This window comes from Xenopus laevis, chromosome 5S (assembly GCF_017654675.1).
Source record: "Xenopus laevis strain J_2021 chromosome 5S, Xenopus_laevis_v10.1, whole genome shotgun sequence".
Taxonomy (NCBI): domain Eukaryota; kingdom Metazoa; phylum Chordata; class Amphibia; order Anura; family Pipidae; genus Xenopus; species Xenopus laevis.
Window position 1 is genome coordinate 93,892,332 of NC_054380.1, and position 26,794 is coordinate 93,919,125.

At 42.8% G+C, this 26,794-nt stretch overlaps 1 protein-coding gene and 1 pseudogene across 2 annotated transcripts; both read right to left on the reverse strand.

Moving 5' to 3' along the window:
* Positions 1-3,865, reverse strand: part of LOC121394273 — a 35,770-nt pseudogene extending 31,905 nt beyond the window's left edge.
* Positions 85-20,605, reverse strand: LOC121394274 (probable G-protein coupled receptor 160). 2 transcript variants are annotated; one of them, XM_041564836.1, is made up of 2 exons: positions 20,364-20,605; positions 85-1,116 (listed from the first exon to the last, which is right to left on the reverse strand). In XM_041564836.1, exon 2 carries the CDS (start codon positions 1,066-1,068, stop codon positions 127-129), a length of 942 nt encoding a protein of 313 aa, XP_041420770.1. In that variant the 5' UTR covers positions 1,069-1,116; positions 20,364-20,605; the 3' UTR covers positions 85-126. The 2 variants fall into 2 exon arrangements, with proteins under 2 accessions (XP_041420770.1, XP_041420771.1); XM_041564837.1 differs by lacking the exon at positions 20,364-20,605 and adding an exon at positions 5,320-5,410.
* Between the last annotated feature and the right edge of the window lie 6,189 nt (positions 20,606-26,794).

Consider the following 26,794-nt stretch of genomic DNA (forward strand, 5'->3'; position numbering starts at 1 on the left):
ACAGAGGAAAGTATCCTCTGTATTGCAAGAGTAATAGAGAAACCTATTATACAACCGTTTAGTAAACAAAAGAACCTGAGAGTAGATTTCCTATTTTACTAACTGTAGCCTGGAACATGAAATGAATCAAACAATCATAACTGGATGTAACTGCTCATTCAAATAATCTTCTGCTTTGTAGTGAATGTCAATAAAAGGCAGAATGCAATATTTCCAGCTGATGAAAGGGTCTATGGAAAAGGTCTCTCTGGTCGGGTCAATTTGAGGATACTTAAGGACATAGGCCAATCCCACAAGGAAACTGTTCATAAAATAAAGCCAAGCCACGTTCATGTCCATGTAGCCTGGGATTGGTGCACACAAAATGAGGAGAATAATTTTACGGAGGACAAATGGAGCCCAAGTGCCCAGAAACGAGAACACAAGAGCAGTATAGAGACATATGGTTCCTTGGACAGGCCACTCATCTCCACAGGAAAACAGGACAGTCTTGTTGGTGAAGGAGATGAGCTTCATGGATTTTATTAAAGCCACCACTTCAAAGCAACATATTCCCAGAATAAAAACAATGGCACACACCACTGCAGCTGATAAATAATAAGTCTGGCTGCTGACGTAGAAAGTGCACTGGTATGAGGACAGTCCAGGGCCTGAGATTGGAGGAGGAACAGAAGAATAGAGGGCAAAGGATAGTGCTGCCGTCCATAGGAGCAGGGTAAGTATAACATGCAGGAAGCCGAGACAAAGCCTGGGGAGATGAATGGATTTAACAACAGTATTGTAATAATCTAGCCCTGCTGTTAACAGCACTGGATAGTGTAGAATGCCATACGCATGGGATATGATCTGAGTAAACAGGCAGATGTGATAGTTAGTGAACCTCATGCTACAAACAGCAAAATCCTGTAAATAATGGATATTTATTATGATTTTGCCAGTTAAGATCAGTATCAGTATACAGCTGGGCTCGTGCAGTTGTATGTCCATGTCGGGCTTCGGGAACACAGGCCCCTCTAATGCACCCGGGTCTGGCATGCTCTGGGTAGAAGGCAGACTAATTTCTTGCATCTTGTAGGCCACAAGGAGGAACCGACATTTCAACCTCTTTTCTTTCTCCTGCAAATTCAAAAAAACACATTGTTTAATTTATTAAGGAACATATATTCATAATTTAAATGGAGATGTTCGTCAAAGCTACTTGCTATTGTTAGACTATAACTCACTGCAGTCATTGGGAATCAGCAGGGGGGGGTAGACAAGATGACCCAGGTGGATAGTAGACCTGACTGGGGGAGTTGGCATTGTACAGAGGGGGCATATAACATTTTATAAACATTTGTCATTTACAGGACAAGTGATTCCACTGTTTACACTGCAAATAATTCACTATCCAATAAAAAAAGTAATTCCTGAACCAACAAGTGTATTTTTTTAGTTGTAATATTGGTGTGTAGGCAGCCATCTCAGGTCATTTTGCCTGGTCATGTGCTTTCAGAAAGAGCCAGCTGCTTTCTGGCAGGCTATTGTTTCTCCTACTCAATGTAACTGAATGTGTTGCAGTGGGACCTGGATTTTACTACTGAGTGCTGTTCTTAGATCTACCAGGCAGCTGTTATCTTGTGTTAGGAAGTTACTATCTGGTTACCTTCCTATTGTTCTGTTGTTAGGCTGCTGGGGAGGAAAGGGTGCACTTTGTTTACCACCAAAGTTACCCCAGAACAAACTGCACGTGATTTCCTTCTGGTTTCTGGCTTTAACTGTATCTCCTCCCAAAACCTGTACTGTTATGTAATATCCCCGGACGTTCACCTTGAAGAGGCCTAGAGATCAAGACGGTGTAGTGTGATGTGACTGAGGGCATGATCACCTTGCAGTGTTCAAACATGATAAAGGTCAAGGAAGGCAGCAGGAAGACCCGATATAGAAAGTTATTATACAGTGAATTATGTACCCCCTATTGTAAAATACAATATTACAAGTCACCAAGGTTTCAATAACCATATAAAAGCACAAGGCTGAATCTAAGGGTTTCAAGGTTCTATAACAGGCCTTACAGGTCTCTGTTTCCAAAACAGTCCTGCAGAAATTCACAAAAATGTGCAGGGAAAAAAGGCAGACTGCACCCAAGTCATAAATGTTCCCTAGTTATAAACCCAAGGAACTGATTCACATACTGATTGAAAAACTCCAGTCAGGACAGTGAGGTTGTGGAATGCACTTGCCGGGTGACGTTGTGATGCTGATTCTGTTAATGCTTTTAAGAGGGGCTTGGATGATTTTTTGGACAAGCATAATATCCAAGGATAGTGTGATACTAAAATCTATAGTTAGTGTATGAGTATATATAGTTTATGTGAGTGTACAGAGTGTGTGTATGTATGGATGCTGGGTTTCATTTGGAGGGGTTGAACTTGATGGACTTTGGTCTTTTTTCCAACAGATCTAACTATGTAACTATATACCTGTAGCTACATTTTCCTCTTAATACTGTAAACTGAGAAAGGGGCAAAAAAGTCACTAACCCACCAACTAAAGGATAGGCAGGATTTAAGGTGGCCATGCACGGGCAGATTTAACTGCTGATTCGGCAGCTTATCTGCCTGTGTATGGGGCCCTCCAACAGGCCTCCCCGATTGAAATCTGGCAAAAATTGGCCAAATTTATCAGAACTATATCAGTCACCCAAGGTGGGCCTTTGAGAGGAAAGATTCAATCGTTGGCACTTCTACCTTTAATTTGTTATGGCTCAAGCTGTGTGTAAAGAAACATATTTATGAACATGCCTATTGTTTGCATGGAGGAGAAATTGTTTCTTGCCCACCAAACAGTGCGGTCTGTTGCACTTCAGTTGCACTGAAACCTAAACTACACAGTAACAAAATGTCACTCTTATGTCAACCACTATGAATTATGACTGTGCCCTGATCATGTGACAGAAACTGCCATAACACCGCCCCCCTTTTTGTATATCATAACACTGCCCCGCAGCACCTGAAACTACACTAGAGCAGCACATACTCTCTGGTCTGCTATAGGGGGCACCCTCTAATGTTAGCAAACATGAATACAATAAACTGAATGAAAAGGGCTTTTTCTAAACACTATAAGTGGCACCTGAAACTGCACCACGACAACACAGTGGCACCTGAAAATGAAATAACAAACAGTGGAACCTGAAACTGCCCTAACATAGCACCTGAACCTGCATGATAGCACTGCGGCACCTGAAACTGCACCACTACAAAACTACAAAAAACTATTTGCAGCTGCTGTGGCTAGACAATGTAGCAGTGCAATGTGTTGCCACGGAATAGCAAGTGACTGGCTTCCAAGCCAGGCCTGGACTTGCTGTGTTTTTTCTTGAAGACGTTTCACCAGTCATCCAACCGGCTTTCTCAATTCAGAATAATTTATAAATAGGATCTTTCGGGAATATATTATCTGGAATCTTGCTCCAATCAGTGTAATCTTTTTATCATAATCAGTCATGAAGTTAAGTGTTGATTGTATTAGCATAATTGGAGCTTGGAGGTGTTATTAAACCTTCCAGGGAGAGGTGCCAAAACAGCATTGTATGTGGCAGACAATAGATGCAGTGTGTATGTGTAACATTGTGTATGCAGTGAGGAGTGTTCTGATTTGTATGTGGGAGAAACCAAACAACAGTTACACCAGAGTATGGTGCAGCACGGAAGAGCCGTGTACCTACATCTAAAAGAAAAAGGACACACGTTTGAAGACTGCCAAGTCCAGATTCTAGACCGGGAGAGCAACTGGTCAGCTTCGACATCTATTTTCTGCCAATACAGAGAAAAAGGAAATAATCATATGATTAAAATGGAGTCTATGGGAGATAGCTTTCCCGAAATTCATGGATAATGGATCCCATACCTACCTGTACATCACATTTTACAAGACATGTACACAAATGGTCACGGGTTGGGGATAAGGCAGTTGCGGGTCTGGGTCGAGTAGCGGATCACAGTGGGTAAATATGAGGGTTGCGGTTCGGGTCGCAGAAATTAGTTCTGCATATGACTCTAGTGTAAGTAGGGTTGGGACCTTTTCTGGAAAACAATACCGGCCTTCCTTTATATTTATATTTTTTCCCTATTAATCACATTGGGATTAATCATCATTTTTACCTGCCAGGCCGGTGGCAACCCTAAGTGTAAGGGTAAGATACAGGTCTAATAACCTGCTAACACCAATCTGTAGGCAGCATTTAGTGGTGTTGCCCTTGGCTACAAGATATTGCACCTGGGCAAAGTTGCCCCTTTTATTATATTATTATTACATATTAGTATGTAAAGAAAAGAGACTAGGAGAATAGAGGTTGAGTGAGGAGAAGAAGAAAAATAGTACTAGGAGTGGGCCCCTGGTCTCAAATTAATTGGTGGGCCCCTGGTCAAAGGTTTTTGGGTGGGCCCCTGTTGTCCCAGTCCGACACTGCCCTAGGCTGACCCAATGCCGGCACAGGTGGAACAGTCCATCAAGCAGCTGGCACAGGCGGAACTCACCTCTCTGCTTTCATAGTCCAGAGGCATGAGGGCCCCATAAAGTGAACTTAGAATGGGGACTGGATGTCAGGCAGGTCTGGACTGGGAGTCAAAATAAGCCTTGGCATTCCTAGTACAGATAGGCCCAATCAGCTCCCCACCAGCCCACTAAATAGTGACTTTCTGTGGCATCTTATGACAGCCCCTCTGGCCAGTGTTGGACTGGCTCACAGGGATACCAGGAAAAGTCCCGGTGGGCCCAGGTTTCAGTGGGCCCTCCTGCTGCTAAACATTTGACCTATTTCATGGCCATTCCCTATTTCTATGAGAACAAAGAGACAAAATAGATTGAATTATAGATTATAGCATGTAAAGAAAAGAGACTAGCTGAATAGAGGTTGAGTGAGGAGAGGAATTATAATAGTAGTGAGAGTGGGGCCCTGATCTAAGGTCTGTTGGTGGCCCCTGGTCTAAGATTTTTGGGTGGGCCCCTGGAGTCCCAGTCTGACACTGCCTCTGGCATTTGCCACAACCCACAGATTGCCAGTCCGGGTCTGAATTGTCAGGGTTTGGCAGGTGTTGCAGTTCAAAAACAACTGATTTCCATTACAGATACACTTTACCCTTGGCTAACACAATGTTCTCTAAGGAGGCAGTAATACATTACACTGAATAACAAAGCACTCGCTGAACTAGCACTCCCCAAACCCCCGCAACAGTCCAGATTGTGGCTGGTACCTGCAGCACGAAACATGCTTAGTGATAAACATTCTTATTTATAAACAGCGACCCCATCAACCTCCCCCTATTGCCTACTGACCAGTAGCTCTTCCCAGGACGTCACATGCTGACGGATTCCCAAGTTCACTAGAACATAATGACGGTTCCAAAGCTGCAACAGCAGTTCGGCTCCAGCGACAGAAAAGGTGGATGCTTACTCGAACGGGCTCCTAAAGAAAAGTGTAGCAGGTACAGACCAAGAGTCCGGGGGAGGAGGCGAAACTTAGGACTCAGGTGCAGCTCAGCTCTTCCTCCTGCCTGTAGTACACATCCACATACAAGTACACATCACATACAAACACACATCACATACCAAACAACACAGCCCCTACTGGCAGGAGCATAGCCACCCATTAACTACACGCCCCGGGGGATTCTACAGAGTCACCTGCGATGCGTCATAGTTTCAGTCAGGGGTGGGTTCTCCCTCTGTCAGTCAGGAGTTGGACTCTTCCTAATCGCTGCTCGTGCTGCCGCCGAGGTGTTGAGCGCGGAGGTAAATGTTGCACAGCAAACTGCTGAGGATTACAGGTTCATCGATACGAACACCATACAAACATACATATATAAGTGCAGCCCAGGCACCATAATCCAGTCACACACAGCTGCCAGGAGTATATCGTGAATAAAGTACCAGGTGTCATGGCCTTATTAGAGCACGAGGCTGAAGGCAATGGAACTGTAGATGTGACTTCAAACAAGGGGCACTTTATTTACTATGAAACACACAGCAGGGCAGATTAACGCATATGAACAAAGTAAGTTTGTAAGGAAAAACAAGCGGAGCTCACCAACTCGGCGTCCAAGAAACACGTCTCCCCCTCCAGCGGCATCCCGCAAGAGCTCCACAGGTGCAAACAATCCCAACTCTTACAATACAAGATGAGCTCAAACACTGCCGGCGCTCAGCCGGAGAAAATATATAAATATTAACATTTATATATGAGATAACTTGCACGATTTATTCTTAGCGTGTATTTAATATATGCACGATTGGAGTGTTTTTTAAAGATTGGTTTTTTAATGATTGGGACTTAGCTTACATAGTGGTAGACTCACACATAATACATATTTGTATAGGTGTATTTTAAAGGTGTATTTTACTCGTTTTATGCAAATATATCATTAATTGCATCCATATGTGTAGGGGGTGGATTCATCACAGTATTTAAAGGGAAGTTCACTCACTACGAATTTAGCTCTGAAGAAGTGCCGTTGTTTTGGGCACGAAACGCGTAGGCTTAACTGCACTCATGATTGCCACTGTTTGTCATCATTGTTTGCGTGAATAAAGCCACATTTGATGAAGATTTAACGTTCCCTATTTTCTCCGGCTGAGCGCCGGCAGTGTTTGAGCTCATCTTGTATCGAATTAACGCATAGACTAGGGGCCCATTAGTGGTCAGTGGCCCAAGTGATTTTTGTTGGAATATTTTTTTTGGGCCCAATCAGGCCCCGCGCTCCAGCTGCCCAGCCTGCCTCAAGCTTTGATTGGCCCAGCCCACCCTCAGTCACAAGCTGAGCCCCAAGCCTTCCCCCACAATTGGCCCAGCCCACCTCCTACTCAGATGATTGCCCGGGCTTGTGTGCAGTGCGCAGTGAGCAGCACAGCTGGTGGGCCTGAACTTGCTCCTAGTAGCTTAAATCTTTTGTCTATGATCAACAATAAATTACGATCCAGTGCCTTAAACCCCTGAATCAGTTACACAGGTCCGGTAACAGTGCGCACTTTTTCTCGATATAAAGAATGTTGGAGGATTGGACTCCACTGCGCGCATGAAGTCTACTGCTCTGGAGAAGCGCAACAGTGCTTACTGGATGGTCTTGCTTTATAGTTAACCTGGGGGAAGTGGGTTAAGGTCACAAAGACAGATCATAAATTTCCACTATGCAATACTGTTGCTGGAAAGGGGGGGTTCTAAGGATGCAAGACACATGCCATTGTTGTTGGCTATGCTTGCTACAGTTTACAATTAACTGTTTCAGGGTATGGGGAGTACGAGACAGAAGACAACAGTATTGTTCCCTATTCCTGCTGTTTAAAATTAACTGTTACAGGGTATTGAGGCAGGATTAACTATCCTATTGTTGCTGACTCACTCACTGTGAAACATGATGCTATCAGGCCAAGGCCAGCTTTTGCAGTATCACTTTAGTGCACCAGAACAAATAGGAAGAGATCAGGGCACAAAAAAGATGGAGAGCTGTGTCAAAAATTCAGAGGCAGTAGTCCACAGTCTGAAGGAAAGGGGAAAATGGGGCGATACAAAGAAAAGAGGGGTGCTAGCTAATGAACAGGAAGAGGTAGAGCAGTATGTAAAGAGAAGTAACGAATATTGGATAGAAAGAAAAAAGACAGAAATAGAAGAAAGCAAGACACAGATGTATAAAAAAAGAAAAGGGAAAGAAAAGCAGAACAGGCAGCACAAATATAAGGTTAGTAGTATGTTGGTTTAAAATATTTATATAAATGTATGCATGTATAATGTGGGCCTTTCACATGGGTAACCTGTGTTCATAACAATTTGCTTGTTTGCGTTGGCATGTCTGGTGGACTATAACTTACTCTTGTAATGATTTGAACAGCATTGTATGCTATTGCTATTGCTGGTTACACACTACCACTCTGTTTTCTTCCCCTGTCGTATTTAACATTGGTGCTGTAGCTTCTCACCAGACACTTGTGAGCCTCAGATAGATAAAGAATACCTGTAAATTCAACTCTCATCCATTTGACTCACAAGTGAATGTAGGGAAGTTGCAGCACAAAGGCCTATTGCTGACAGGGTTAGAACTGGGAGCCGGGGTTTAGAAGTTATCTGTAACAGATCACATTTTGTTTTTAATAAACCTTATCTCCATTCTCTTTTTTGTAAACTAAAAGCCTTCCTCTTTTTATACTGCTGTGTTTTCGGGTCATTTAAAGGGGTGTTTACCTTTGAGATAATTTTAGTATGATGTACAGAGTGATATCTGAGACAATTTGCAATTGGTTTTCATTTTTTTATTATTTGTGGTTTTTGAGTTTTTTTATTCAGCAGTTGTTCAATTTTGCATTTTAAGCAATTTGGTTGTTAGGGTCCAAATTACCCTAGCAACCATGCATCAATCTAAATAAAACACTGAATATAATGAGAGGGTCCGATAGAAAGATGAGTAATAAAAAATAGCAAGTAAGGATAAATGTGTAGCCTTACAAGCATGTTGTTTTTTTTAGAAGGGGTCAGCAACGCCCATTTGAAAGCTGCAAAGAGTCCAGAAGAAAAATTATTTCTACATAATCTAGTCTGGTCATTTCTCTAATGATATATGTAACCACAAGCAACTTGTCAATAAACAGAACAAATAGGACTTACCAATATTTATTAATTTAGTACTCCCTCTTTGTGAGTAAAAGATAATTTCCTATTGCAGGGTTTGTAGTGTCTGATTCAAAATAAAGAGAACGACTCAATCAGATCAAACAGCTGTGTGGTGCCATTACCACAGGTTAAGTTGGGATTCATTAGATGACATTAAAGGGATTGTTTATTGTCGAATATAAAAGCCAAACAAATTCTAAGCTCCAGCAGTACCTATTGAATGGTTTTATTTGGATGTCCGAGGACTGTGCTTTAGCAAACATCACACATCTAAAGCTAGTCCATATTGCACACAAGTTAGAAAATCATAATAGCATATAGAAAATCATGACGGCGGCGGTCTGCAACAAAATTTTGTATTCAGCATAGGCCGAGGATTGAAATTATATAAAGCTTTTATGCTGCTATTTGCCAACAGGGAAACCAAAGCATTCACATTATTGAGCTGCTGATAATAAACAAATTGAATTTACTAGATATAATGGTATAATGGTGACAGACCGAGTCAGCAGCTTATTGGCCCCTGTGTGGGACCCTCCAACGATCTTCCCCAATTGGTATCTGGAGATCGATCGGGCAGGAGAAAAAATCCTGTCGGATCACAGCACTGCGTATCTTGACAGCGCTATATAAATAAATGATGATGATGATGATGATCACAGACTGCACCTGTTCGTTGATGTGGTCCCGCGATCTAACCGCCCGGTTTGATCTGATCATTGGGCCTTAGAGCCCATGATGGGTTCAGCCCAGTATCGCCCACCTCATATGGGGGATAGATCCGATTGTATGGCAAAATCGTCAAAAATATCGTGACTTTCCACACACGGTCCTCAATTTGTAACGATCAGATCTTTGCGTCTATGGCCATCTTAAACCAGGTATTTAAACTAGGTCTTTTTTCAAAGGGGTTTACTCCAAGCTCCTAAAAGACTTTGCTAGATGGTTATCTATGAGTAAGTTTGAAGAGTCAAAAGTAGATTTTATGCTCTAAACAGGGGTCCCAAACCTATTTTACCTGTGAGCCACATTCAAATGTAAAGAGTTGGGGAACACAAGCATGAAAAAAACTTCATGTGGGTGGCAAATAAGGTCTATGATTGGCTATTTGGTAGCCCCTATGTGAACTGGCAGTCTACAGGAGGCTATTTTTGGCAGTAAACCTGGTTTTTTATGCAACTAAAACTTTCCACAAGCCAGGGGAAATATCATGAAAATGAAAATTTAATATAAGCTTCAGCATACTGAAATAAGAGACTTTCTAAATACAATCAATTAAAAATGCTGTAGTATTTCTGAAATAATCAAGTTTATATTCACTAATCTTCTCTCAACATCTGTTTCTCTTCATTCTCTCTTCGTGCAGCAGTTGGGTGTCAGATATTCATTGACCGTTAGATCCAATATATCTTATAGGGGGCTCCTTTTGCCTAGAAGATGTATAGAGCTCACTCTATTAAGATCACCAGACATCATGTCTCTCTAAGTGCAGAATTTGTGCAAAAGGCAGTTATTGTTAGATTTTGTTTGTACTGGAATCCGTTATTTAAATGAGCTCTAATACATCTGCTAGGAAAGGAAGCCCCCTATAAGATATATTGGATAAGTCAATGATTATCTGACACCCACCTGCTGCATGAAGACAGAATGAAGAGAAACAGATCCTGAGAGAGGAACAGTGAATATAAACTTGATTATTTCAGAAACAATTCAGAATATTTAATTGATTGTATTTACACATTTTCTTATTGCCATTATGGTGAAGCTAATATAGTTAATTTATAAGTTTCGCATAGATTCCGCTTTAAAAAACAAAGCACCTACTTGGAACGGCCACTATTGAGCAAACATCCAGAAGGGGTTGTGAGCAACACATTGCTCACGAGCCAACTGGTTGGGGCATTCACTGGTCTAAAACATGACTACTAGAGAATAAAAGCTAAATAGCTGCACATTGAGCTTGCTGCACAGACACAAGGCATTAGTTGTGAAGTCCAGTTTACAATAACGGCTGCTTACTGTCACACTCACTGACTACCCATCTTGGTCAGTGCCCTTCCTGTCTGCTAAACATTTGGCATTATTTCATGGGCATTCCATATTTTTATGAAACAAAGAGACAAAATAGATTGAATAATAGATTATATCATGTAAAGAAAAACCAGGACTAGAGGCTGAGTGAGGAGAGAATTATAATAGTAGGGAGAGTGGGGCCCTGATCTAAGGTTGTTTGGTGGCCCCTGCGTCTAAGATTATTTGGGTGGGCCCCTGGAGTCCCAAGTTCTAACACTTGCCTCTGGCATTTGCCACAAACCACAGATTGCCAGTTCGGGTTTGAATGTCAGGGTTTGGCGGGTGTTGCCAGCTACAAAAACAACTGATTTCCATTTTAACAGATACACTTTACCCTTGGCTAACACAATGTTCTCTAAGGAGGCAGTAATACATTTACACTGAATAACAAGCACTCGCTGAACTAGACACTCCCCAAAGACCCCGCTATAGTCCAGATTGTGGCTGGTACCTGCGCAGCACGAAACATGCTTAGTGCATAAACATTCTTATTTATAAACAGCGTCAGCGAGAAAACCCCCCCATTTTCAAAACCCCCTTTGTCCCCCCCCTTTTTATGCTACTGACCAGTAGCTCTTCCCAGGACGTCTCATTGCACGGATTCCCAATTCACTAGAAACATAATGACCGGTTTCCGACGCATGCAACAGCAGTCCTCCAGCGCACAGAAAAAAGGTGATGACTACTGAACGGCTCCTAAAGAAAGCTGTAGGCAGGCTACAGACCAAGAGTCCGGGGGAGGAGGCGAAACTTAGACTCAGGGCAGCTCAGCTCTACCTCCCATGCCTGTATACACATCACAATACAAGTTACACATCACATACCAAACACACATCACCATACGAAAACACACAAGCCCTACTTGGCAGAGCAGAGCCACCCATAACTACACGCCACCCCGGGGGATTCTGACAGACCTCACCGCGAATGCGTCATTAGTCAGTCAGGGTGGGTTCTCCCTCTGTCAGTCAGAAGTTGGACTCTATCCTAATCGCTGCTGTGCTGCGCCGAGGTGGTTGAGCGCGGAGTAAATGTCGCACAGAAACTGCTGAGTATTACAGATTTCAAACGAAAAACACCATACAAAAACATTTACATATTAAGTCAGCCCAGGCACCATATCCAGTCACAAACACAGCTGGAGTATATCGTTTGAATAAAGTACCAGGTGTCATGCCTTATGTAGAAGCACGAGACTGAAGGCAATGGAACCTGTAGATTGTGACTCAACAAGGGGCACTTTATTACCTATGAAACACACAGCAGGCGACTAACGCATAGACTAGGCCGCGCCCATAGTGGTCACAGTGGCCTTTAAACCCCTGAATCAGTACACAGGTCCGGTAACAGTGCCGCACTTTCTCGATAAAGATGTGGGAGGATTGGACTCCACTGCGCGCATGAAGTCTACTGCTCTGAGAAGCCGCCACAGTCTTACTGGATGGCTGCTGTTAAGTTAAACAGGGGGAAGTGGGTTAATGTCACCAAGACAGATCATTAAATCCACTATGCATACTGGTGCGTGGAAAGGGGGTTCTAAGATGCACAGACACATGCCCATTGTTGTTGGCTATGCTTCTACCAGTTTACAATTAACTGTTTCAGGGTATGGGCGAGTAGAGACAGAAGCAACAGTATTGCTTCCCTTATTCTGCCTGTTTAAAAATTAAACTGGGTAATTAGGCAGGATTAACTATCCTATTGTTGCTGAAATTGACTGCACTGCTGAACTGAAAATGATGCTTATCAGGGCCAAGGCGCTTTTTGCACTCATCATTTTAGTGCACAGAACAAATAGAGAGATCAGGGCACAAAAAATGGGAGAAGCTGTGTCAAAAATATCTCAAGAGGCAAGTAGTCACAGTCTGAAGAGAAAGGGGAAAATGGGGTGATACAAAGAAAAGCAGGGCGTGCTAGCTAATGAACAGGAAGAGGTAGTAGCAGCTGATGCTAAAGAGAAGTAACGAAAATGCTGAAGATGATAAAAAGAACAGAATAGAAGAAAGCAAGACACAGATGTATAAAAAAAGAAAAGGAGAAAGAAAAGCATAACAGGCCAGCACAAATATAAGGTTATATATGTTGGTTTACATTATTTATATAAATATATGCATGTATAAGTGGGCCTTTTCACATGCGGTAACCTGTGTCATAACATTGCTTGTTTGTCCGCGTTGCATGTTGGTGGAACTATACTTACTGCTTGTAATGATTGAACAGCATTGCTATTACAGATCTGCAGGTAAGGACATCCATTAGCATCACCGTTGAAATGTGTTGTGTGCTTGCAGTCTAGTGCAGGTCTCCCTCTTGCTGGTTAACACACCTACCACTCTATTGTTTCTTCCCTGTCGTATTTTAACATTGGTGCTGTAGCTTCTCACCAGACACTTGTGAGCCTCAGATAGATAAAGAATACCTGTAAATTCAACTCTCAATCCATTTGACTCACAAGCGAATGTAGGGAAGTTGCAGCACAAAGGCCTATTGCTGACAGGGTTAGAACTGGGAGCCGGGGTTTAGAAGTTATCTGTAACAGATCACATTTTGTTTTAAAGAGGTTGTTTACCTTTGAGATAACTTTTAGTATGATGCAGAGAGTGATATTCTGAGACAATTTGCAATTGGTTTTCATTTTTATTATTTGTGGTTTTGAGTTTTTTTATTCAGCAGTTGTTCAATTTGTATTTTAAGCAATTTGGTTGCTAGGGTCCAAATTACCCTAGCAACCATGCATCAATCTAAATAAGACACTGGATTTTAAATATGAGAGGGTCCGAATAGAAAGATGAGTAATAAAAAATAGCAGTAACGATAAATGTGTAACAGCCTTACAGAGCATTTGTTTTTTTAGAAGGGGTCAGCAACGCCCATTTGAAAGCTGCAAAGAGTCAGAAGAAAAATTATTTCTATATAATCTAGTCTGGTCATTTCCCTAATGATATATGTAACCACAAGCAACTTGTCAATAATACAGAACAAATAGGACTTACCAATATTTTATTAATTTAGTACTCCACTTTGTGAGTACAAGATTATTTCCTATTGCAGGGTTTGTAGTGTCTGATTCAAAAAAAAGAGAACCGACTCAATCAGATCAACAGCTGTGTGGTGCCATTACCCAGGTAAGTTGGATTCATTAGATGACATTAAAGGGATTGTTCACCTTTGAGATTACTTTTAGTATGATGGATAGAGTGATATTCTGAGACAATTCGCACTTTGTTTTCATTTTTTTATGATTGAAGGTTTTTGAGTTATTTAGCCTTTTATTCAGCAGCGCTTCAATTTGCATCTTAACCAATCTGGTAACTAGGGTCCAAATTACCCTAGCAACCATGCATGGATTTGAATAAGAGACTGGACTATGAATAGGAGAGGGCCTGAATACAAGGATCAGTAATAAAAAGTAACAATACATTTGTAGCCTTACAGAGCGTTTTTTTTTAGAAGGGAGTTCGTGATGCCCATTTGAAAGCTACAAAGAGTCAGAGGGAAAAGGCAAATAACTATAAAACTTGAAAAAATAAATAATGAAAACCAATTGAAACGTTGCTTAGAATTGGTAGTTCTATAACATAAGAAAAGTTACCTGAAAGGTAAACCACCCCTTTAAAAAGTATCAGCAAAATTGGATGAAATAAAAAGATGGTGTGATGTAAATTGGCATGCATAAATGCATAATATGAGTAGAACACTCAAACTTAATAACTATTAGCCATTTGTGCAAGGAGGGTTTATATTCCACTAATTATGACTTTAACTGTTATTGCTGGTATTCATATGTGAGCAATTGTCTGTCTAACTAATGCAATGCTGCAATGCTTCCTATCATTTTTTTTCTCATATAGAGAATGGCAAAAATATGAGCATAAGAAAAATGTTTGAAATGGTGAGCCAAAACTACTGTATAAATAAATAATATATTCATGTTAGAACATTATAACTGTTGCCACAATTTGGTACTCATAACATTCCTGTAATTCTTAAAGGGGAACTAAAGTCTAAAATAGAATAATGCTAGAAATGCTGTATTTTGTATACTAAGCATAAACTTACTGCACCAGAAGCCTAATTAAACAAATTATTTATGTTTTCAAAGTTAGCCGCATGGAGCTGTCATCTTGCAACTTTGTTAAACATCTTTGCAAGACCAAGACCATGCACATGCTCAGTGTGGTTTGGGCTTCAGTTGGGAGGTTAAGCTTAGGGATCATCATAAATGATCAAAACAGCACAAGTCAAATAATATCTGCCTTTGAAGCAGATACAGCAAGACTGATTAATAAGCAGAATATGCAGACTGCACTGGGCCTGTGGATACAGGGAAACAAACAAAGCTGCTCTAGGTCTGGGAAGTAAGGTGGGGGCCGCCCCCTGCAGTTGGAAAGTATGATTGTTTCCCTAAAGAGCAATTAGGGACCTTCTGAAGTTTCCTATCTGCAGCTGTCAGAGCAAGTAAAACAAAGGGGGAATTTTACTGCATACAGTCAGGTTTATTGTAATGATGGTACACATTTTTTAATTAAAGTATATTGAGATAGATTTCTTGTTCATTAAAGAAAGTAAAAATGGGATTTTATTTTTTTGCCGTTACATCCCCTTTAAAGGGCATGTATCCCTTATGAAAATACAAAACTTCCCATCCCAAACAAGAAGTGCACCTTAATTTCCAAATGGTGCAACTACTGACCGATTAACTGCCAAGATGACCTCTAATATAAAGCCAAACAAATTCTAAGCTCCAGCAGTACCTATTGCATGGTTTTATTTGGATGTCCGAGGACTGTGCTTTAGCAAACATCACACATCTAAAGCTAGTCCATATTGCACACAAGTTAAAAAATCATAATAGCATATAGAAAATCATGACGGCGGCAGTCTGCAACAAAATTTGTATTCAGCATAGGCCGAGGTTTGAAATTATAAAGCTTTATGCTGCTATTTGCCAACAGGGAAACCAAAGCATTCATACTATTGAGCTGCTGATAATAAACAAATTGAATTTACTAGATATAATGGTATAATGGTGACAGACCGAGTCAGCAGCTTATTGGCCCCTGTGTGGGACCCTCCGACGATCTTCCCCAATTGGTATCTGGAGAGTCAGCCAGATGTCGATCGGGCAGGAGAAAAAATCCTGTCGGATCGCAGACTGCACCTGTTCGTTGATGCGGTCCCGCGATCTAACCGCCTGTTGGTGGTGGTGGGCATACGGAGGAGAGATCCGATTGTTTGGCGAAATCGTCAATTGAGCGGGGTTCTCTGTGTATAGACACCTTTACACAATACACCCTTCTCTTGCCTAATGAACATAATGAAATATACATGTCAAAAGTACTAGCCAACCACCTCAAATAAAGACAACATCTTTACATTCATCATAACCCTGTCAGTGCACTGCAGAATTTGCATATAAAACAAGTTACCTATTACATGTTTAAAGCTAGTGACAGTCTCCCTCTAATAATCGTACGATCGGCAATACATGCAGAGAAATTATCGGCAGCCGACAGAAATCTTTTAATCTGTTCGATTGACCAAACGACCGATCTCCGCCAGACGAAATCTATCGGGACTTTCCACACACGGTCCGAAAATAGTACGAATCCTCGATTTATAACGATCAGATCTTTGTGTCTATGGCCATCTTAAACCAGGTATTTAAACTAGGTCTTTTTTCAAAGGGGTTTACTCCAAGCTCCTGAAAGACTCTGCTAGATGGTTATCTATGAGTAAGTTTGAAGAGTCAAAAGTAGATTTTATGCTCTAAACAGGGGTCCCCAACCTATTTTTCCTGTGAGCCACATTCAAATGTAAAGAGTTGGGGAACACAAGCATGAAAAAACGTCATGTGGGTGGCAAATAAGGTCTATGATTGGCTATTTGGTAGCCCCTATGTGAACTGGCAGTCTACAGGAGGCTATTTTTGGCAGTACACCTGGTTTTTATGCAACTAAAACTTACCACAAGCCAGGGGAACTATCATGAAAATGAAAATTTAATATAAGCTTCAGCATACTGAAATAAGAAACTTTCTAAATACAATCAATTAAAAATGCTGTACTATTTCTTCACTTAGCATCTGTTTCTCTTCATTCTCTCTTCGTGCAGCAGTTGGGTCTCAGATATTCATTGACCGTTAGATCCAATATCTTAAAGGGGGCTCCTTTTGCCTAGAAGATGTATAGAGCTCACTCTATTAAGATCACCAGACATCATGTCTCTCTAAGTGCAGAATTTGTGCAAAAGGCAGTTATTGTAAGATTTTGTTTGTAATGGAATCAGTTATTTAAATGAGCTAGGAAAGGAAGCCCCCCCCCTATAAGATATATTGGATCTGTCAGTGATTATCTGACACCCACCTGCTGCATGAAGACAGAATGAAGAGAAACAGATCCTGAGAGAGGAACAGTAAATATAAACTTGATTCTTTCAGAAACAATGCAGAATATTTAATTGATTGTATTTACAAAATTTCTTATTTCAGTATGGTGAAGCTTATAGTTAATTTTAATTTTCGCGATAGTTCCCCTTTAAAAATAAGCACCTACTTTGAGGCCACTTTGAGCAACATCCAAGGGGTTGTGAGCAACATGTTGCTCATGAGCAACTGGTTGGGGATCACTGCTCTAAAATATTGACTGTAGAGATATAGCTAAATAGCTGCACATTGAGGTACTGCACAGACACAGGCATTAGTTGTGAAGTCCGGTTAAATCACGTGCTGTACTGTCACACTCACCGAGCACACTAATCTTCTACAAACTAGAAGTGTTTTGTAAAGTTTTGGTAATGTTATTTTGTAAACACACATGGTTTCTTTTTTTTGTCAGCTGCGCACGAGAGAGGAACATTAACCTTTCCAAAAGTTGGCAAAGTGGAACTCCTAAGCATTAGCAAGAAGCCTATATTTACACATACAAGTGGCCGGGAGGGACACATTATTAAAAGATCAATAAATATCAAAATAACCAGAGAAAGCTTTTTAGTGGCCTTTTTGCCCTTACACGATGGCAGGAGCTACGTGTGGGTTAAGAACGTTTCCTATACATAGTAAAATCTTTAGCCATACAGCCGAACAATCAGATTACCCCCGATATAGCAAAGACACGAACCGCTACCAAGGCGCAGATCAAGAATACCAGGAATCCGGCACAGTTCACATCAACCTTCGGCTTTATTCACGCATAGGAAGGATTGCAGTGGAGGGTGTACAATTTTAACGCGTTTCATGCCCCATAGCTGGGCACTTCATCAGACTCTGTTGCCAAAAGAGCGGATCTTTGCATCTATGGCCACCTTTATTCATATCAAGGACAGTGGCAACCAGACTAATGAAATTGCACACTGGAGAGCTGCTGAATAAAAAAATAACAATAAAAGAATCCCACACATAAAATGAAAAGGAAATTGTGAATATCAGAATATCACTTTCTAAAAGCAGATTTCCAAGGGGAACTCCAATTACCATCCCCTGCTGCCAATAACCTCTAATAAACCTTAAAGGAGTTGTTCACAGTTAAGCAAACTTTTAGTATGATGTAGAGAGTGATATTCTGAAATAATATGCAACTGGTTTTAATAAATTTATTTGTGGGTTTTGCCTTATTTAGCTTTTAATTCAGTAGCTCTGCAGTTTGCAATTTCTGCCATCTGGTTGTTAGGGTTCAAATTACCTTAGTAACCATGCACTGATTTGAATAAGAGACTGGAATATGAATAGGAGAGGACCTGACTAGAAAGAGGAGTATTAAAAAGTAGCAATAACAATACATGTGTAGCCTTGCAGAGCATGTTATTTTAGATGGGGTCAGTGACCCTCATTTGGAAGCTGGGAAGAGTCAGAAGAAGGCAAATAATTTAAAGGAGACATACAGGATAAATGAAAAAACCCTGATTTTGTAGGCAATTATGAGTGATATATGGTGTTGCTTTTACATGGTGCTAAAAATTAATATTATCTTTAAAAATCACCCCTTTATTAGAGCTCCCTATAGTTGTTGACTGGTCCCTGTCTGTGTTTCAAATGAGGGGTGGGCAGTGTCGGACTGGCCCACCGGGATACCAGGAAAACTCCCAGTGGGCCCAGGTGTCAGTGGGCCCTCATGCTGCTAAACTTTTGTCTTATTTCATGGGCATTCCCTATTTCTATGAGAACAAAGTGGCTAAATAGGTGGAATAATAGATTATAGTATGTAACGAAAAGAGACTGGGAGAATAGAGGTTGCGTGATGAGAGGAAGAATATAGTACTGAGGGTGGGCCCCTTGTCTAAAAACTTTTGGTGGACCCCTGGTCTAAGGTTTTTTGGTGGGCCCTTGGTGTCCAAGACTGACACTGGGGGTGGGTGTGTCCTAACGTCCCTGCCAGAAGCACTGTAGGAGGGGGACAGCCAATCACAGCCCTGCAGTCACACAAGCAGAGACAGGCTTCAGTTCCCTATCAGCTCCTGCTAGCTGCTGATTGGTTCCTTTCCTACAGTGCATTGAGTTGAGAGCTGCCTGCTCCCCTGCACATCCTGGGAATTCAGGGAGCAGGAAGTGGAAGAGAAGGGAGGGATTATTAGGGTTTTTGCAGAAATATTCAATAAATCAGCCTGAAACACTACTTTTTTAAGCACAATTCTTCTATATCTAAATGAGTATAATGCACTGGTACATTCTTATTTTTTTTTACACAAAATGTATCCTTTAAAAACTATAAAAAAAATAATAATAATGAAGACCAATTGAAAAGTTGCTTAGAATTGGCCATTCTGTAATATATTAAAAGTTAACACGCCTTTAAGTGTTAGCACCGTTGTCTACACCAATACTCTTACCATAGGATACTGGGAGCTGCAATTTCACAGGCGCTGGAGAATGTGGAGTAGGTTATCCTCATGCTAGATGGCAGAGAGTATTAGGTTCTTGATTGAGGGTAGGGGCACATGGGCAGATTCGGGGAGATTTAGTCGCCTGGTGACTAATTGCCTCTTCTTCAGGGTGACAGTCGATTCGATTTCCGAAGTCGCCCGAAGTTGCCTCACGAGGAAACTTCAGGTAACTTCGGAAATTGGAAATTCGGAAAGTGCGTTGCCACAGGCGATTTTTCATTTTAGCAGGTGGAAGGCAGTTTGGGGAGATTGTCGCCCTGAAGAAGAGGTGATTAGTTGCCAGGCGACTAAATCTCCCCGAATCTGCCCTTGTGTCCTAATCACTAACCTTTTTCTAGTTGAAACCCTGAGGTATTCTGTAATAGCAGCTGTACCTATTATTTTAGGGTGAATAGGCTACGGTGGCTGTGTCTCATCAGGGAATTGCTCAGGTATCCTACACATCAGCTGTGCTACACTGAATATACAATGTGTGCATTCTTTCCACTATTACTAATACACAGGCAGAAAGAGGCAAGCCCCAAACTGACCAGTCACACGTTAACCCTTTCATTATTCTAACAAAACCTCAGCATTCTACAAGCCCCCCACAATGCACTGCGAGCAAGCAGAACATTCCAATGTTAGAGCTGGTGGTCACATCCAGACTACATGTCCCAGAATGCAGCGACTGAAAAATGCATGAGCAGTTCAGTAAGAGGACTTGATTCACACGATTACAAATAAGAAAACTGTGTAGTTCACGTCTGATTGGTCCTATTATTTGACTTACCCCTTAAAATATGCTTTAACCCGGACCTGGTGGGCGTGTTCTGATGGCTGGGACATGGTATTGTCCCTCTGTGTCGGCATGTCCTCTAGAAGGAGTCCTGAGGTACCTTGCAGTTGTCAGTATGCAGGAGAGGATCCCTGAAACACTGTAGCTTCAGCAGCCTCACCTCTTCTTCCTTTCCCTCTCCCGATTCCTATTGCAGAGCCTGGAAGAGCGTACCAAGCTGCTACACATTCCACATACCTCCCAACATCCCAACAAAGTAAAAAGAGGGACAAAAAAATTTTCCGCACGTAGCGCAGCAATTTTTTTGACCACACCTCTTTCTGTGGCCACACCCCCTAATTACCATGTTTGTTTTACAAAATTTAGCAGGTTATGAAAGTTTGAAAATATTTCTCCTTATCTAAACTGTGTTTTTGTGTCTCAAAATTGTTACAAAGTATCTTATTTGCACCTGTTAGCTGTTCTGGGCTCTCTGCTAAAAGCCAATTACTGTGTTTCTTTTTCTGGCTGTTCAGTGCAGAGAAAAGAGGGACTTTCCAGTACAAATGAGGGACTGCGGGTTGAGCTGTCAAAAGAGGGACTGTCCCTCCGAAAAAGGGACAGTTAGGAGGTATGCATCCGGGGGAGGGGACAACCCTTCCCTGGACACACCCACGCTACCCAGATAGGTAATGAGAGGCGGAGTAGAGGGGGGTAGGGCAGAACGAGTCACACATCACAATAATGATGCATCGTAAGCTACGTGAGGTCGAACGCTGATGGCTTACCACCTATGTCACTGTGCCTACAATTTTTTTAACTTGGCCCACAGTCCCGGATGGCTGTTGAAAGCACCATAAATGTCAAGTTCCTTGACTACTATTTTGTTTGTTTACTTTTAACTACAAAGTCAGGCGTCACAAGTCTCATCTCGCGAGATATACATCCGTATATAAGTACAGTCCATTTAACAGCAGGGGGGTATGGAATAACACGTGAATGATCTGCTGATAACATGCAAGGCCTCATGCCTGGTTTCTGGGAGGGAGGGGGAGTGACAAGGTGAGTGACTGTGTCTAAGGCAGGGATCCCCAACCTTTTGAGCCCGTGAGCAACATTCAGAAATAAAAGGAGTTGGGGAGCAACGCTAGAATGAAAAATGTTCTTGGGATGCCAAATAAGTGCTGTGATTGGCCATTTAGTAGCCCTTATGTGGATTGTCAACCTAAATTAAGGCTCTGTTTGGCAGTGCACCTGGTTTTTATGAAACCAAAACTTGCCTCCAAGCCTGGAATTCAAAAATAAGCACCTGCTTTGAGACCACTGGGAGCAACATCCAATGGGTTGGAGAGCAACATGTTGCTCACGAGCTACTGGTTGGGGATCACTGGTCTAAGGTTTAACAAATCACTGAGGCTTGCTGCTGTGAATTTCGGCTCCTCTTCTGCTCTTTGGTGCGGGCCAATTAAAAATGTATCGCGGGCCGCATTTGGACACCCCTGGGCCAGGCCAACCCTGAGCCAGTCGTTGTCTCCTCTTAAATGAGAAACAAACCATTAAATGGATACTGTCATGGGAAAAAATGTTTTTTTTTTCAAAATGAATCGGTTAATAATGCTGCTCCAGCAGAATTCTGCACTGAAATCCATTTCTCGAAAGAGCAAACAGATTTTTTTTATATTCAATTTTGAAATCTGACATGGGGCTAGAGACATATTGTCAATTTCCCAGCTGCCCCAAGTCATGTGACTTGTGCTCTGATAAACCTTTATTCACTCTGAGGGGCAAAACTCTAAGGAGCCTGTTAATACTAGAAGCAAAAATTAAGCACCTCATGGTGTAGTACAGGGGTCCCCAAATGCTCCCTACAGTAGAAAATATGTATATTTGCTGGCAGCCCTGCATAACATCCAAATCTTGGGTCTGTATCTCCCAAGCAACACCTGCTAGTCTGGGGGGCATCACCCAATTTTCCCCTCTTTTTTTTGCACTAAAATCAGGGTTATTTGGCAAAAAATCTCTCACAGGGAAAGTTTACTTACCACTCACCAAAATGCCAACCAACGGTCTGAACTAACTGTCGCATCCCCAGGTAGGAAGTCACCTCTGTTCCCTGCTCTTAAAGGGGAAGTGCCCCCTGTTGTTGAGTGAGGTTTATATTTTGCATTATGTGCAGTACATACACAGCTTATTATGTACACAGAGCATTGTATGTGTGGCCTATTGAGTCAGGGCAGTTACTGTGCTGCCATATCTGTTGGATCCATTCATTCATCAGCCATGGTTCCAATCACTGCTGCTGCTGTTGCTAAGTCTGGTGGAACCGGGGGGTCCTTTGCTTGTAGGGGTTCCCTTCCTTAGTATGGGGGGGCATATTCTTCTAGTAAGGGACAGATGGGTGGGGCAGCAGCACAAATCATTCATTACTCTGGCAGTGACCAGGTCATTGCATCTTGGGAAACCGGAAGTGATGCTGCATATAGACTGATGTCAGTAACACAATATGACACTGGGTTGCCAGGTTGGTGGTTTCCCTGCCAAATTGGGCTACTAATTTAAAAGCTCAGGCAGGTTTTTAAAGTCCAACCTAACCAAGGTACGGATTTGGGTTACTTTTTGCAGCTTTTGGCTGGTTTGTGCCATATTTTTTCCATATAAAAAGATATGACCAATGTTGGATTCATATATTCTCGCTCCTCTTCCCATAGGATTCTCGATTTGGGATATAGGTTTCTGAACCACAATGAGTAAGCCCCTCTTGGATTTGAATAAATACTTACTCAAATTGAGCCTGGCCCCCAAGTTCCCCTGGGGCCTGGTTATTAACCAGACGGCTTTATTTGAGGTATACATTAATACAAAATATTACAATACAGATTAAATAATCACTCTTATGTCCTAAAAGCTTGTGAGGGCATGGGGGAACAATAAGCAATAGAGCATGTTACAATTTAAGCACTTCTTCTTCCCATGGTCCCATGGTATCCAGTCATCATCCTTGTTTTAGTATAATTGTGCCCCTCTGTCCATCTAACATCAGCACAATAGCCAAATAAGGTGCATCTGCTGTATCAGCACAGTGTCCAGAATGGGATCTGTGCTGTGGGGATGTTTCTGAGACTATTAAAGAGTCTACCTTGACATGGTGGCAGGCTTAATAATCCTTTGGCCAAAAGTTACTGTTCAGCGCTCATGTCCATGTGACCTTTTGTAATGAGTGGGGGAGTTGTGGGTCCAGGGACATGGTTGACCCAACTTGCCCCTACCTTCCTTATTACCCCTCACAGTGTTGGCTGGCCTAGCAAACAACAGAGTGTGTCATTGTGGGGGCAAGAAGAAATTAAATACTCCTCCATCACTTTAGCAGGAACCCCCACCCCCACAAGGATGTCTCTCAACCTGGACAGAGACATACCCAAAAATGAATCCAGCATAGTCATTCCCCCAATATCAATCACATTGATATACTAAATGTCTGGTATAGTATCAATAGGCTGGTGGGAAGTGGCTGGAATTCCCATATTAAGAAAGAGGACGTAGACTTAGAAATGCTATTGCATTGTGGCCTATGGAGTAAAGCAATATTGTAGTTCCTTCCAGTATGTGTCCCTAGGTCTTTTAGCCCCATCATGTACATATTAATCAATTAACCCTGCAGAAATATTAACCCATTCCCTTCTTCAACTAAATCCCTCTATCAGCACAACCACCCAGTTTTATCCCATGCCGCCTTTGCCCATTTTGAGCAGCTCCAGCAGTATTAATTAGTCCGTCACACAACTGTCAGTCATCTTTAATAGAATGAGGCACAGGAGCCCCTTCCCTCAATATTCACCATAGGGATTAAAGAAAAACACAGAGACATATTTATGGGGAAACCAGGCACTGAGCACAGGATTTATTAAAATAAATAGCCAATTTATGTTTGGGCATCCCTAACGGCTGATGATCCAGAGGAAGGAGAAAAACCCTAAAGTGCTTGGGAATGATCTGCACTGAAGGTAAAAATTCCTTCCTGACTCCAAACGGCAGTCGGTTTTACTCCCTGGACCATGGCTACACACACACACACGTCAAACCACCATCCTTCCCCTACACAGGCTCCCACCTACTCTTTCTACATAGACTTGCTACCCACACCTTATACTCATGTACCAACCCATCCCTCATACATACACCCTCGATCTTATACACATGCACCCACCCTCCCTCCTGCATACACACACGCACACACCCTCCCACTCACATACAAACCCACCCCTCATACATACATCTTCCCTCCTACACACATGCACCAGCCACCCTCTCTCCTACACACACACACCCTCCATCTCTTCTACAGACAAAAAACACGAACCCATCTTCCCTCCTACACACATGTACCTACCCTCCCTCCCTGCTACAAACAAGCACCCATGATCCTACACACAAACCCACCATCCTATACAGATGCACTTACCTCCCTCCTACAGACAAAACACACACACACACTCCTTCCTACACACATGCACGCACCCTCCTTCCAACACACATGTACCTGTCCTCCAATATACACAGGCACCACCTTCCTTCCTACAGACAAAACACACAAACCCACTCTCCTACACACATGTACCTACCCTCCCTCCCTGCTACATACATGAACCCACCCTCGTACACACAAAAAAACACCCACCCTCCTACACACATGCACCAACCCTCCCACATACATACACACCCTCACACACGCACGCACACATGCCCCACCATCCTACACACAGCCATCTACCCTCCTACACACATTTAACCACCCTCCCTCCTACACATGCACCCAGCCTCTTACACACACACACACCCTACATCCCTCCTACAGACAAAACACACAAACCCTCTTACAACTCTCCTACACACATGTACCCGCACTCCAATATACACATGTGCCCACCTTCCTACAGACAAAATAAACATACCCACCCTCCTGCACACAGCCACCCACTCTCCTACACATATGCACCCACCCTCCTGGCAACACGCACCCACCCTCCTACACACATGCACCCACCCTCCTTCCAACACACATGTACCCGTCCTCCAATATACACAAGCACCCACCTTCCTTCCTACAGACAAAACACACAAACCCACTCTCCTATACATATATACCTACCCTCCCTCCCCCAGCTACACACATGTACCCACCCTCGTACACACAAGAAACACCCACCCTCCTACACACATGCACCCACCCTCCCACATACATACACACCACCCACACACACGCACACATGCCCCACCATCCTACACACAGCCATCTACCCTCCTACACACATTTAACCACCTTCCCTCCTACACATGCACCCAGCCTCTTACACACACCCACCCTCCATCCATCCTACAGACAAAACACACAAACCCACTCTCCTACCAACATGTACCTACCCACCCTCCTTGCTACACACATGCACCAACCCTCCCACATACATACACACCCACACGCATGCACACATGCCCCATCATCCTACACACAGCCATCTACCCTCCTACACTCATGCAACCACCCTCCCTCCTTCACACGCACCCAGCCTTTTACACACACCCACCCTACATCCCCCCTACAGACAAAACACACAAACCCACTCTCCTACACACATGTACCTACCCTCCCTCCCTGCTACACACATGCACCCACCCTCGTACACACAAAACACACTCACCCACGCTCCTACAAACAACCACCCACCTTCCTATACAGATGCACCCACCCTCCCTCCTACAGACAAAACACACACACTCTTACACACACGCAGCCTCCCTCCTACAGAAAACACATCCACCCACGCTCCTACAAACATGCACCCACCCTCCTTCCTACACACATGTACCCGCACTCCAATATACACATGTGCCCACCTTCCTACAGACAAAATACAGATACCCACTCTCCTACACACATGTACCTACACTCCCTCCCTGCTACACACATGCACCCACCCTCGTACACAAAACAAAACAGACTCACCCACCCTCCTACACACATGCACCCACCCACACGCACGCACACATGCTCCGACACACATGCACCCACCCTCCTATACAGATGCATCCACCCTCCCTCCTCCAGACAAAACACACATACTCCTACACACACACACCCTCCCTCCTACAGAAAACACACCCACCCATGCTCCTACACACATGCACCCACCCTCCTTCCTACACACATGTACCCGCACTCCAATATACACACATACCCACCTTCCTACAGACAAACTACACATACCCACCCTCCTGCCCACACGCACCCTCCCTCATATACACGCACCCTCCCTCTTTCCTACATACATGTACCCACCCTCCTACACACGCACCCCCTAGCATGCACCCAAGAAGCTAATGATCCAAAGGAAGGCAAAAAAACCAACCAAGTGCTTAACAGCCAATCTGCACTGAAGGTAAAAATTCCTTCC

What these genes read in the sequence shown, in the direction of transcription:
- LOC121394274 (XM_041564836.1), bottom strand. Translation starts at nt 1,068, where the DNA reads ATGCAAGAAATTAGTCTGCCTTCTACCCAGAGCATGCCAGACCCGGGT.